Genomic DNA, 14,725 nt, shown 5'->3' on the forward strand with positions numbered 1-14,725 from the left:
CCTCAGAGTGTAGCACTATTTCATTTTGACCTCTATCAAGTATAACTTCTGGTTATTGTGAATTGGTGAATAAAAGTTCTGAGAAGACAGGAGAATCTGTAATTTGATTTTGCCTTTACAAATGAGATTATTTGACAGCCACTCACCTCATACCTGGCCTGCTTGGCTAACTCGTAAAGCAACAATCTTGTGTGAGCACAGATGCATTGCAGTTTATGAACAGCTGCATCCATCTACGCTGGAAAAAAAAAGGGAAGGAATTTCTGGGCTTAGGGCCTGAGCGCTGGAATGAAAATTCCCTCCTTTCTCCCTAGGTCTTGAGTGGCAGGATGAGTCCTGGACTGAACTCCCCAGTTCTAGGAAGGTTCAAAGTTCATTTTTCTGACTGTGACAGAGGGAGAAAGATCTGAAAAAAAAATCAGTGTAAGTCCAGAACTGTCATCAATGACAGGAAAAGCCTTAGAGAGCTGTTGGTCTCAGGGCTCGTGGTTTCCTAAGCAAATTCACTTCATCGTTTGACTTTTCTGCACACTCATTGCAGTGATTTCCCTGCAGCATTCCCAGGAGCATTCCCACCTTCACTCCTGGCCCAGCCAGGCAGGAATTAAAGCCCTGGGGGCTGCTCAGCCCCTGGGGCAAGGAAAGCAAACTCCGCCTGGTCCTCACTGCCAATCCAGAAGATTTACATCCACCTGCATATCAAAATATCCCAGTGGGAATCCAGAGCTGCATCTAGTGACTTCAGGTGAGAATAAAGAAAGCTGTTACATTCAGACCATTATTGTTCATGCTGCTTTGTGAATTTATTTCTTTAAATTTTCCACTTGTGCTCCTGCCAAGAGAGATCTATTAGACAGAAAGCAGCAAGAGTAAAACTTTATCATTTTGTTTCAAACTATAAAATAATTTACATCACATATTTTACTTACTTTTGTCTTTTTTGTTTGTTTTTTTTTGAAACCACAAACATTCCAGCATCACACTGTAGGAATAAGAATAACAATAGAAAGCATAACCTTTTGCATAGTATTAAATGAACAGACAGAGTAAGTTCTTTATTTACAATTATTGTCTAGATAAAAAAATTCATAAAAACAGATGAATGAACATATATTAATAACCCCTAGTGGGATGGATTGCCAATGTACCACTGTATTGTTGTCCACAAATCTCATGCTGCTAAGTACAGTACGTAGAGAGCGAGCATTTATATATTGCAGGGAATTTTAACAAACTGATCATTTTGGTTTTTGATCCATTGTTCCCATCACAGAGAGGTCAAGCAATAAAAGAAAGGAATTGTGATGCACGACTTGTAGTTGAAAGGTCATAGCTATTCTGCTTTAAAAAAAAAAAAAAGTCTATCATTTATCATATACATAAAGCACAGTCTCTGCTCACAAAAGCCCAAGTTTTCTATGCATCTCAGTTTATATATGTTTTACTATATATACATAGAATGCAGTGTTCGTTTTCTTAACAGTTTTCAAGTCTGCGAATGGTACCTTAGGGAGGGGTACTCCTACAGGAAAACATTCAAAAAGGGGGGAAAAAAAATGGAACCAAGAAAAAACCATGAAGAGTGTTTGAAAACAAAAAAAGGCAAACACTCAGTGTGTTAAGATGCTGAAAAGAAACTGTTCCAGTATTAATAGCTTCTGTAGATGTTCAAGTCCAAAGCTAGAGGCTTCCCTGTAAATAGAGACCACGTTTGTCTTCTGGCCAGAGATCCCAGGCAGGCCCCAGAGAGCCAATCCGTGGTGTAAAAGGGAATCACCAATTTACAGAGCACCATCCTGACTGGGTGCCCATCCCTGGGTTGCTGGGAGCCAGCCACCACAGCCTGAGGCTCCTGCCAGGTGCTCACCTGGGCTGGGCCCAGCCTGGAGCTCAGAGCTCAGGACGAGCCACAAGCAGCGGAGCTCCCACCCCAGAGTCCGGCAGCTGGCAAGGGAAGCTGCTCAGAGCTTTTACCTGGCTGAGAGTCCTGATGCACCCTGAAAACATCTGGATTCAGTCTGCAGTTTGGCCATGAGTCTAAGCTTGGTTTGGAGAGTTCTGGCTTGGTTAAGCTGCTGTGACTGAAGAGATGCACCACTGTATGGAGCCAACTTTAAGACAACCAGAAAAACACCTTAACAACTCGATTGACTGAGATGGTTGGAGGGTGTTTTGTTCCAACACGCCTGGCATGATCGATTGTGTCAATCCAAATGTCTTTTGCACTGTACAGTTATGGAAAAAAATCATATGCTGAAAAGTCTTCAAGCAAACTTTATATTAAATACAAAAATTATTTATGAAAAATCTGTGATCCACAAAGTGCTTAGCATTCAAGTGGTTGACATAGCAATTGTATAAGCTCATAATTTTTTTATCTTTTTAGGGCTGTTACCATCTTGAAAAATGTCCTTCACCTTCCATACTGCAGGTTATCAAAGCAGCTTTCTTGGTAGAAAGCTCAAGGTAAAATAATGTATTACTGTGTTACTACAGGAACACAAGCTTGGGTAAAAAAAAAAAAATCACACAAAGCACATCTCAATACACAATTAATAAAGATTCGTTCAGTCCTAATAGTGCAGAAATTATGTTTTTCTCAAAAAAAAGAAATCAAAGCAACAACCTACAGTGATTTTCATCCAAAATGCCAACAGCCCATACTTCGCAAATAATAAGGAAATAAATGCCTAAAGTACTAATTGAAAAGGTTTAACACAGTATGTCACAAGATTATAACATTTGTTTTATCTCCATATAGACAAACCAAATATAACTTATTTTAAATTAAAAACTCATTTAATGTCTCTCTAAAAATAGTTTTCGAAGCCATTGCTGTATGTCTAAAGAATGAAATAGCCTCCATTATTGTATGCTGCACCAAAACAAGTTCAAGCAGATTATCAGAGGGAAGGAAGGAAAAAAAAAAAGGAGAGAACCTGATCATTTTGATTTTTATTTGAAACAAAGGAAGCCTGGTTTACCTCCCTGTATATAGGATCACAATGCTACATCCAATGTGTTATATTTTGGCTTCTTTTGTTATTTACTAGCAGTATCTACATTATTAACAAAAAAAGAAAAAAAAAAAAAAGGGAGAGAGAAAAGAAATCAGGCAGAAAATTAGAGCACAGTTGTAATAAAATATCCAGGGTGCGAGAGTACAGACATTTTCAATGAGCTGAGCTGAGCCATTTTTATACTACTTCGGCAGGAAGTGCTTTCTTAACCCTACAAATAGTTAAGGATATTATCTACAGGTTTGTAAACAAATTACATTCTTTTTTAGGACATAAATAAGTTAAAATAGTCAGAGCAATTTGAGCAGAAACAAGGCAACATGCCAACAAAGAAACTTTATATATATATAACTATATATATATAGATAGATATATACATATATATAATTAATTATCTATATACTTATATGTATATATCTCTATATATAGTCTCATAAATGTTTAAGTTCCTCTGTCCAACTGGTGCAAATCTACTGTGCAAGTTAAGCTTTGCAACTTCAAAAAAGTTATTTAAATTAATCTATACAATTGAGTCCATGCCACACAAGCATTTCAAAAAACTCACAGACCAGTGAATTGGATAAATAGCCTCAGAAAGAAGTCCTCTGCAGTTCCTGCTTAAGGAGGAAAAAAACAAAAAACAAAAAACCCAAAAACAAAATAAAAACAAACAAAAAGAGAGAAAGAAGGGCCAGCAGTGTACAGTACATTCATGCAGGAGGATTTTTTTTTGTTTTTGTTTTTCTGAAAGGGAATGGGGGGGGGGGGTATGTAAATCAGCCATTCATTCTTTCCCCAAAACCATTGTGATCAGCAATTCATTCACTTGTCTCAGAGTGAATAAGAGTTCAAACAGCTTTTCAGCCAGCAATGTTTTTTTTTAATATATATATTTATATATCTCGGTTGCTGTGGGGTTTTTTTATTTTACTTTAACTTTTTATATTTCTTTTTTTCTTTCTTTTTTTTTTTTTTTTTTTTTTTTTGCAGTGACCTTTTCAGCTAAAGTGATGTCTCCAGGCTATGTATTGGGCTTCCTGGACTAGAAGAGGTAGCTGATTTACTTGTATCAGTTGTAAGATTGATTCCACTGTCGATAGCACTGTTGTTCTTGTTCAGCGAGGACGGTGGACTCGAGTTTTTCTTGAGAGCAGGGTCTTCTTCTAGGTCTGTGTCATCAATGAGTGGGATGTGGGGCTGGGAATCTTCTATCCTAAATTCAGGATGAGTCATAAAGTTGTGAATAGAGGTTCTAGATTCTGGTTTTTCTAAACCTTCATAGAGAGAGCTACGGAATGCCTTCACGACGCGGATCTGGGGGGAGAAAAGGAAAGGGCTGTCAGAGGGCACCTCCCCAGGGCAGCACCCGGCCAGAGAAACACTTTGGTGAAAAATGTAGCACATGGTTAGGGCAGTGCAGGCAGCTGGAGTCCAAAGTCTCTGGATGTTATATGCATAAACGAGTGGCTCAGTTATGTGCATTTTGAATGTCTGTACCAACTGCAATATTAAAATAAACCAAGGTTTAAAGCCATCAAAGAACTGATGGGGAGGAGTGGTTAAAGAAAGCCAAGGTCCACTCGTGTGGTACATCCCTAGTAAAAGACAAGCCATGTTAATTGTAATGCAAATGTCAAACCATGCATGTTGATAGTTTTTTTTGCAGTGAGTAAGTAGAAAGGCTTTTTTTTTTTAATTAAAAAGTCTCTTTTTGTATTGTTGTTAAAAAGACCATTACACATAACATATCACACTTCACAAACAGAAAAGCACGGAACACGGACATGGTTGGATGGGTACGTATGAGACACACACAGGAGCCAAGTGTAAAAACTAGAATATCAATGTTTTAAAGCAAAATCTAAATGGATGCAGCCAAGAGCACAAAAAGCCAAGCAGACAGAGTACTAAGCATAATCATGCTACCACAGGGAAAAAAAAAATCACAGCTACCACATGAACAGAGAAAACTTGCACACAACAACTATACTTGGAAGCCTGGATAATGTGAACATAGTATTGTTGAACCAACTTTTATTTGTCCTTCATGCAGATGTGAGGTAAACACTCGAGTATAGACCCACTGTTCTAGCCATTCAGCTTGTTAATAAATAGAAGAACATGTCATAAAGTAATGGATTGGTTGTTGGGTTGAATTGAGTCCCATTGTTAACAGCGAGCTGTTTGGATTTGGTGTCTCAGTCATGAAGTTAAATGCTGAAAGCCACATGGTTTATGCCATATATGCAGTCTTTAAAGCAGGTCAGTGACCTGTGCCAGGGGCCACCTAGTGCCAGAAACCACCTGGCAGTAAGAACAGAGGTGAAAATCAACTCAAGAGTCAGCCCAGCAATTCTCAGGGATGGTGCCCACCGTTTTCCCAGTAGGAAATGGAAGGAGCAGAGTGAGGAGCGGGGACGCTACGTCCTCTCTGGGTGGGCAAAGGGAGGGATGCTCTCTGTGTCCCAGGGCCCTACCAGTTCTCAAAAGAAGGGAAGGGTTGTGCTGGGTTACTGCTGAAAAAAACAGAACCTTTTGGAAGAGGGTGGAGGGGCAGAGAGGAAAAAACAGAATGGCAAAACGTGATCTGTTGGCAAATGTTTCATGGCTAAGTATGAGTTCTATCCCTCTACTTCCATGTAGTCCATGAGTGAACCTTGAGCATTTCTCGGGGGGGAGACTAAAACACAGGCAGAGGCAGAAAAGGTGCAAGCAGGTACTGTGAAAGTTTCTCCACACACATTTGAAATGGTTTGGTGGTTGGCATGTGGATCTTTTTACATGTAAATATGCTGCACATTGTTGGTTGGCCTGATACACCACTGCTTTGGGATGCTTTCATTCCTCTTTTCCTTGGCAGACTGCGCTTCAGTAGTGGCAGGGGGCCACAGGCTTCCAGCTGTGGGGTCCAGATGATCCCGTGCTTGGAGCTGGCCAAGTTGGACAGAATTTCAGCCTGTTTGAGGTAGAGGCTGACTTGTGGTTTCTTTTTTCTCCTCTTTGAACTCAGTCCTTTTTTATGCTCTCTAAATTTGGATATTCATCATCTTTTAAAAGTCTTAACAGCTGAAGTCCTGCCACGTTCAGATCGTTGGGTCAACCCAAACACTCTCCCTTCCCTTCAGAGATACATTTGGTAACAGCAGGGCACAGTACCAAAAGTAGTTCGTGTGACTGCTTATGCTCCAGTAAGAGGATTGGAGTGGTGCAGAAGGGCTCAGCCAGACCTTGGCGTGCGAGAACATTTTAAGTGCAAGAGGGAAGATTGTCTTGCACAATAAAACCAGTGAATAAATTTGGAATCAGTTTTACCCACTTCAATCACACAGTGTACCTAAGAGAGCTCCTGGAATTAAAAACCAGGGCTTTATGGAGCTGAATCTGAGCTGTGTGAGGGCTCTGTAGAGTTGAGAGAGTGGGGTAAGAGATTCATCTGCATTGCTGAAGACAGAAAAGGTGAGAAATTCCTTCACTATCTATGCCCTCCTAGCTAGTCTTTTCAAGTGCAGAGTAATTAGCCTAAATGATGAAAAAAATTGTATCATTGTTGAGGCAGCCTTAAAACCAGATTCCCCTATTGCCCTGTTTTAAATCAGGAAACTTTTTGTACTGTGGGTACTTTATAGTTTGGGCTGATGAGGTGACATTTCTGCAAACCTCCCCACTAATTCTGCTTTCTAAACAAAAATACCAGTCACCTCTCCAGCTGCAGCTGGATGCTAGAGCTTATCAATTAACAAGATAATTCTATTCTTTTGGAAACATCCACTTCTTATGGCATAGACTTAGGTTCTATTTGCCAGCCGGACTCTTTATATGAAGGTAAATTTTTGCGTAAATAAAAGGGTTTGACTTTATCCCGAACAGATCCAGCAGAATCCAAAAGAAGGAAAGCTTTTCTTCGTCACACAAACTGTATTTAAGTCTCCATGATTTAGCAAGGGAGGAACTGATCTCAATTTGTGAGCTCCATGTCCCACGGTAGGGAAAGCATCTGTACTGATTCCCAAATACCAGCATTTGGCCTCCTGTTTGGATTTAACTCTAAGCCTCTGGTCACTCCAGGGAAAATTACAGATTCCTCTGTGTTTGACAGGCAGCTCTGCAAACGTGCCTGCCATGACCTGGATTTGGGGCTTTGCAGTGGCTCTTGAATTAATTTATTAATGAGCCATTGCAGGCGAGCAGTGCAATAATGACTTTCAGCTTCATGGTCTGAAGATAGAATTGCTGCCTCTCTCACTTTGGCTGAAGGTGTGTGGCAAAGATTTTGGCCTGGACCATTTGGGTCTTGCAAGAACATTAAGATGTTTCTAGAATGGCTTCTACTTGTTCACATTGGTTTGTACTGGAAATATTAACTTAGAACTGCTTCAGCTCTGCAGATACCCAAGGTAGTTCATCTTCTGAAGGCAATGGTAATGGAAGGGCCAAACTGGGCAAGTCCCTAAAGGTGACAATAAATCAAATTAAATTTCTGAATAGTTTTCTTCACAAGGGAGTTGTAGAAACCCATATCTTTACTTAAAATTTCTCTACAGAGATGTATAGTAGTTTTCCATTAATTTTTCATTTTAGAGAAAACTCCCTACTCAAATTAAAATGTTGCATATTTATCTTGGCATCCAGGAGAAAACATTTTTTTTTAAATGTCACACCTCATTCAGTGACAGAATTCTTTCATTACAATAAAATTCAAAATCTCCTTCAAGGTCTGTCCCCCAATGGGTCAAATTATTGCTTGCAGGGACAAAACTTAGTGGAAACAAAGGCAGAGGGTTTGTTGCATATAAAGGTGGCATTTTAATTTCTCTACCATAATATTACAATATTTAATCTGCCTATTTCGGCTGATCCAACTCCCAGATTTAAAAATATTATTTACCCAGAGCTACATGGCCCAACAGGAACAAATTCTTTTAACACATGCTTAAATTCAAGATCTGAGGTAATGGCTGGTGTTAAAAGGTTTTGGGGCTCTGCTGAAACAAAGCCCAGCCAGGTTTTTTTTTTTGAAGATAAAATAAAGCAGATGAGCTTGGGATGTTGTCATGGCTGTAAAAGCGTGGAAAAGCAGGGACATCCATGATGGATAGAACCTGGGAAGTATTGGTTTAGTATGAACTATGTAGAGTTCATGTAATGGTGTTTCTTTATGAGACTGACAATGCCAAGGGAAGACAAACAGTGAGATACAGCTCCCTTTTCTCACAGTAATGGAGACAACAGAAAAAAATGAACTGCTTTTAACAAAAGACTGTGGGGACAACACTTCAGGACATTTTTGACATTGCTATAAGCTTCCACTTCTTTCTTCTCTGGAGCTGTAACAGAAAAAAACTCTTCAGCTTCATCCCACCTTGAAAGTCAGATTTATTATACTGCATCAGGCAAGAAAAAAAAAAAAACAACAAAAAACCAAAAAAAAAACCCCCAAAAAACCAAAACCAAAACCAAAACAAAGAAATAGAATTTTAGATACTACAGGGTTTTTTTTTTTTTCTCATCAGCAGAAAAAGGTGATATTCAGAATGTCAGTCCTAAGCACAACAATCTAGGCAAAATCTCCAAAGCCTGCTAAGCACCAACAGCTGTGTTCAGGTTGGTAGTGTGTGGGCTTATACTCGAATGTTTACCTGGCTTCATCTAAGCCAAGTATCTGGAGTTTGGTTCACATTCATTTCAGGCTCAAGGTTAAAGACTCACAACCTCTTTTTATTTCACTCTCTCCTGCTGAACCCTTTTGTCCAATGTTCTCTAGCCCTCTGGGAAAACAAACACATTTAATATTCAGACAGTAGAGAGTAGGGCACTGCAACAGCAAATAAATTCAATACTGAAAGGTCAGTAAGGTGATTAGTATAAAATTGTAAACAAGAGGTCAATTTTGCAAAGAGATGCCAACTCTTAGGTGTAACTGAGACTACTCTAGGTCAAGACTAAACTGTACAAAGGTAAAGGAGTTTGGTCAAGGACTACTGCATATCGAAAGTTTTGAAATAGAAAACATCTTCAGGATATTGGTATTTCTTTATGAATCCTCCCAGTCTGAGGTGAGTAAAATCAGATTAGGTCTCCACAGGAGATGCTGCATGAATTGGGGTCACCTGTAAATGTTGTGCCTGGTATGTTCTGGGGAGTAGGATGCAGAAATTGAGCAAATTCATATATAAAGTTAAAAAAAAATGTAAAAAATTGGAGTTTCTATTTTCTGCTTTAATGAGTGAAACAGATGCATAACATTATCTGTGCTACTCTCTTCCCACGTAAAGATGCAGCAAATTCTGCAAGCGCTGCTTCAAATTCAAACCACGGGCAGCAAGGAAAGCAGAGCACCCACACAGGCCTGATTCTCCTTCCACAAAAGGTTCACAGGGCTGAATTCTGCTGTATTTTTGAGTAAAAGAGCAGAGCCCTGTGCAGGGCTTCCACTCTCCACAACAGGATCACTGCAAAATTACGGAGTGTGACATTTTTGTATCAGATTTAAATAAATCACACAAGCCTTCAAAAGAAGCTGTTTGAGCTTTAGGAGCTAACCCTCCTTGCCACGGCACATCTCCACTTGAGGGCTCGGCTTTTTATTTAGGCTCTAAATCTGCTTAATTATCCTTCAGGGAGGAGATCCAGGAGTTGATTTTGGTTTTTTGCATATCCCAGGAAGGTTTTGTCAAACCTTGGTTACGGCCAGTGGGAAGTCCCAGGCTCTGGTTCAATGGTGCAACTTTTATAAACACAATTTTAGCCGTGGGTTTGGTTTAAGTTCTGCATGTTCCATTTCCTCCTGTGATGGTTATGCCTTCCTGTACAGAAAATGCCCACTGGGTTTGGTCTGTGATCTGAATGTGGATCGATAATGAGCAGCAATCTTTGCCCCAACATTTATTAAAATAGACGATTTCCTTAAAAGAAATCTGTTCCCATTTTAATTCATGAAAAAAATTCCATCCGAGCAAGACTTTCTCTCAAGCTTTAGCTCTGAATTCTAAATTATTGCCTTTGTAGAAAATTAAATACGTAACAAATAGGAAAGCTCTTCATACACAGCAGATAACTAAAATCTTTAAGATGATCTCTTGGGAGCTGGTCTGTGAGAGCCACTGGAATGGAGCGTGCTGAGTGCCTCACCTTGGTGTGACAGATGCTCGTGGCCTTGTGCCAGCCCACAGCAAACCCCTGGGTGACACCTGAACCTGTAAATGACAATTCCTGCCCTGGTGCCACCCCCAGCAGATGCTGAATGCTCAGCACTGCTCCCTGCACACAAAATATTCTTGGCACATCTCAGAATCTGCAAGGACCCTTTAATTAAAAGGGGAATGGGAAAAGTTGTCTGTGCTAATGAAGCCCCAATTCTGAAGGCTGTGGCCCCTCCAAGAAGTAAAGCAGAGCCCAAATCCAGCCTCAAGGGTGCTGTGCTCTGCTCTTGCATGGAGACACTTCTAAAAAACCAACCAACCAATCAACCAGACAGAAAAATTAGCCAAAAACACCTTCAGAGAGCTGTATGATGGACAAATACCTCTGAGAGCATTTTGGGATTGATTGGTGAGGTTTTAACTGCTGCTATACAAATTGGAGTCATGACTCTGTATTTTCTACTGTCTCACCACATAAGTGGGTCATTTGAGGCCACTGTTGCTGGGGTTCATGTAGTAAAAAGTTTCAAGTGATTCCATTAAATATTCGCTTCTTAAAACTCCTGACAAGACAATTCTCATCAGAACCAAGAAAATGGAACTCTGGGAGGTCTCCTTTTGCCGGGGTTTGGTTTGGTTTGCTTGTTGTTTCCCCAGTGCTCCCTAAACTTAAAACTTAGAATATTCTCTGAAAGAGAGATTTTTTTAAGGGACCTGCAGTTCCTGACTGTTTCCACTTGGAAGGAGTATGAGCTCCATATGAGAATGAGAGGAAGAGCAAGTATAAAGGAATATTAAATGTGTGTCTTTCTTGGAAAATCTGAAACTGTGTTCTTTTGCAGGGGTTATCTGTTGCTAACACAAACATCTGAGAACCAGGAATACACAGAGTAGGATAAAGACTTGTTTACTTTGTGTACAGTTAGATATTCTCACCCTCTACCTAACTAAAAAATCTAGTGGTAAAAGCTTTAATTACATATTCAGTTTTAAGCACAAGCTAAATTTTGGTGTTACTGAGCTTCAAAAGGAAAAAAAGAGGCTCCACTAGCCCAAGGTTCTGGGTCTCCCCCACCCCAATAAAACATGGAAAGAAATGAATATAAAACATAAATCCACCAAAGGTTGTACCTGAACCCACCCTTAACTCTGCAGCGGCAGAGTTTCAAATGATAGAAGTTTGTGTCTTTAAATCTGTGTCTGAGAAGATCTGAGACCACCTTGCTTAACTTCCCCATATTTTCATTTTCTGCTGCTTAAAGGTTTGCATATTAAACAGGTGCACGTATTTAGTGTGCATTTAAATGGATTTCCTAATTTTATCAGAATGTACAAAATGCCAGGTTTTAATTTGCAGGAATTTTCCCTCTGTTTAATTAAGGCTGCAGCGTCTTTCAAAAGAGATAAGAGACTCACAGACCTCACTACCATCCATTAATGGTGACATTCAGGAATTTGTATTTTGTTATTGGCAAAACCACCCTGCTGGCTCACTAGGGAAACTTTAGTATTGTTTTAAATATTCCCTTGTACAAACTGCTTTTAAGTAAGGGATTCCACAACTCTGAATGGGCCATATTTGTAAACAGCTGCAAATTACTTGCTAACCTCTTTCACAAACCACTCTAGGGGTGGATGCATTCCACAGGCGGATTTCTCTTTAAGCCAGCACTATGCTTTGAATCAAACCATAATTTGCCAAAAAAATACTAGAAAAACATTGCTTAAAAAAAAAAATCCAAAATGTTACTCTAAACCTGCAAGAGACATCTCACAGATTGGCAAGGTTTCACACAATGAATTTTATATTAAAAAGCAACATGATTAGTAAAGAGCTTCATAAATGTTCTGTTAAATTAGACTGACATATCAATAGAGCATCATGTGATTCCTACTTTTTTAATTAAGTATTTATTGAAATCAGATCCCCTCCATTTTGGCCACTCAAAGTGACACCTGAAATATCACAATTGTTGAACATCCTGAGTATGTTTCAAGAACTAGACCCTGTTTTCCTTCCTATCCTCTCAAGGTTTTCCCTTGATCCTCCCCATAATATATTTACATACATTTTTAACAATCCTGAAGACTGGGAAAGGCTTCAAAATCAGAAGTGCAACTATCCCATTTCTCCCTTCCACCTCATAAGAAGAAGAAAATGGGGTTTGAGCCATTCTGAGCAGCTCAGAGGAAAGCAGCCAGTCCTGTGTGCCCACACACATTTTAAGCGCAGAGCTGAAAAGCAGCCCTGGGTGAGCATTTTGCAACTGGGATTTCCTAAAAATATGCCAATTCACAAAAACATCCCCCATTTCTATGAGGTTTAGATTAGGAAAGGTTTTCCAGGTTCTTGAATATGATCAACCCATTGTAAAGAACCCCTTTAAAAATAAAAAAACCCATGGGGGGTTTACATGATGGGGTTTTTTCACCACCATTCATAAATCTGTGTCTTTGTATGAATAAATCAAAACTTTCCCTAAGTGTTATAATTTCTGATTTAATAACAGCAGACATTCTGCTGTGGTAATAAAACACCAACAGCCCAGAATAACCACTTTAAAATCTCAATCTCTAATTCTCCTCTACCACAGAGATCCTTATCTCAAAATTTCAACAAATCAATCGCCTGGCTTTGATTTTACTGAAGAAACATGGCTATAACCACGAGGAGCTCTGGACACCTGTTTTATTTCTCCAGATGAAAGGTGACCAAGCTGGAGCAGATCCTGCTTTCTCCTATTAATTAACTTCAGCCCATAAATGAGTCACAAGACTCGAGACAAGACACAAGAACATCCAATTCTTGTTGTTTTGCTGCAGCGGAGAGGGAAGATAAATTGCCTATTTAAATTTTATTAGATCTTTCCTCCCAGAGTGCTGCCTACAGCATGTTAAGGAAACATTTACCACAGCACAAGGAGCTGGTCCCAGCTTCCTGCTCAAATGGAGAAATTCTATCCGAGGCAATCATTCCCTGGATGAAAGGCTGCTTTGGAATTTTGGGGTTTTGTGCCCTGCTCAGTGTGGAAATGAGGGAACCTGGGCTCAGGAACCTCCATGACTTCACTTCCCCTGATCCTGCTGCTGCCCTGGAATACTTGGGGCTGTTGAGGTGAAAGTTCTCAGGCCAAACTTCCCAAGGCAAAACTAGGAAAATATAGAAAAATCTCCAAGAAGAAATTGCCAAAGTTGGAATCTAAATAGCTTTAGCAAAAATGAAGTTTCTCCTTTAAACCCAACAAAACTTCTGGTGCTGTGCTCTGCTGTTGCATGAGAACACTTCAAAAGCCAAACAACCAACCAATCAACCAGACATGAAAAAAGCAAAAAAATCCTTCAGAGATCTGTCTGATGGACAAATCCTTCCGAGACTATTTTGTGATTGTTTGATAAGATTTTAATTGCTGCTGTAAAATTCCTGTATGAACATTTGGTGTGTAAATACTGAGGGGGTTGGCACTCAAACAGAATGGAAAGGTCAAGCTTCCTTATTCCTGCAGGACCTTGGAATTTTATTCCCTTCTCTGTTTGCCTCCCTTGTCTCTGTTGGCCCCACAGATTAAGCAGTTTCTTCTGTTTGGCCAACTTCTCACTCAAACTTGTATAAAACTTCTATTATCTTCTGAAGTGTGTGATAAGCTTTTAAACTGAATTCTACACATTTAAATATTCTTTTAATGCTGTAATAAAAAAATAGCTACTCAGAGTCCTGAATAAATAAAAGTCTAGAAACAGTTAGATCCTTCTGGGCAACTGGAATTTTTCTGTTACTGAAGCAGCCCTTCCTTACCAGCTGCCTCAAAGATTTTTCATTCACTCCAGTATTTCTTCAGTAGATGTTTTGCATCTAAACCCAAGCTGTGTCAGGATTTTGGGATTCAGAAATCTGTTTCTTCTAAGAAATTTGTTACCACACTGATTTTGTTGTTTCAACACTGTCCTTTAACTTATCTAGGTCCCTCCTGCTCCAATGCTTACCTGACAGTGAATTTAGAGATAATAAATCTACATCTAAATAAGACAGAGATAAATCTAAATCTAAATCAGGCAGAGAATAAATCTAAAACTAAATAAGACAAAGAGAATAAATTTAAATAGGTCTTTCATCTTTCATGTAAAGTTTAAGTCTAGCATCATAAACTTGATTCCCTGTTTCTTTCCATGTCTTTCCTGGACATGTTACAGAGAGTCTTCCTGGGGGAACCATCTGATATCTGAAAAGCTCTAGAATAATTAAAAGTCAGTATTTTATAAGCAGTAGAAAATACACCCAATGAGACCAAGAAACCTGACAGAGAGCCCTCAAATAAAATTAAAATTTCCTCACAATGGGTAAAAATGACCATAAATCCTGTCCTCACTTATTATCAATGCCTTAATGAAGGGGTGGGACCACTGGAGGGCTAAAAATGATCTATTACACAGATAAACACCAGCCTCAGAGGCCATGAGGTTTTAGAGGAGTAGGAAGTCAGCCATAGCTCAAAAGTAGTCACAAGTTTCTTTGTTACAAGGATATATATAACATTCTGATCCAATGGAAAGTCGCCACAGAGTTTATTT

The 14,725-nt window shown here is 39.4% G+C and overlaps 1 protein-coding gene across 16 annotated transcripts in view; it reads right to left on the reverse strand.

The window, feature by feature from the left end:
• Window positions 1–3,965: 3,965 nt before the first annotated feature.
• Window positions 3,966–14,725, reverse strand: part of ATP2B2 (ATPase plasma membrane Ca2+ transporting 2) — a 389,757-nt gene continuing 378,997 nt past the window's right edge. For 11 of the 16 annotated variants that reach the window (XM_066195263.1, XM_066195274.1, XM_066195265.1 and 8 more), the window contains one exon: window positions 3,966–4,334. In XM_066195263.1, coding sequence (XP_066051360.1) covers window positions 4,023–4,334 — 312 coding nt within the window. In that variant the 3' untranslated portion in view covers window positions 3,966–4,022. Of the gene's footprint in view, window positions 4,335–8,729; window positions 8,786–14,725 lie in introns of all 16 variants that reach the window. The other 5 variants (XM_066195268.1, XM_066195272.1, XM_066195271.1 and 2 more) reach the window with 2 other exon arrangements.

The sequence above is a fragment of the Chamaea fasciata genome, unplaced genomic scaffold (assembly GCF_029207755.1).
Source record: "Chamaea fasciata isolate MVZ Bird 193981 ecotype frontalis unplaced genomic scaffold, bChaFas1.0.hap1 SCAF_13, whole genome shotgun sequence".
Lineage (NCBI taxonomy): Eukaryota > Metazoa > Chordata > Aves > Passeriformes > Sylviidae > Chamaea > Chamaea fasciata.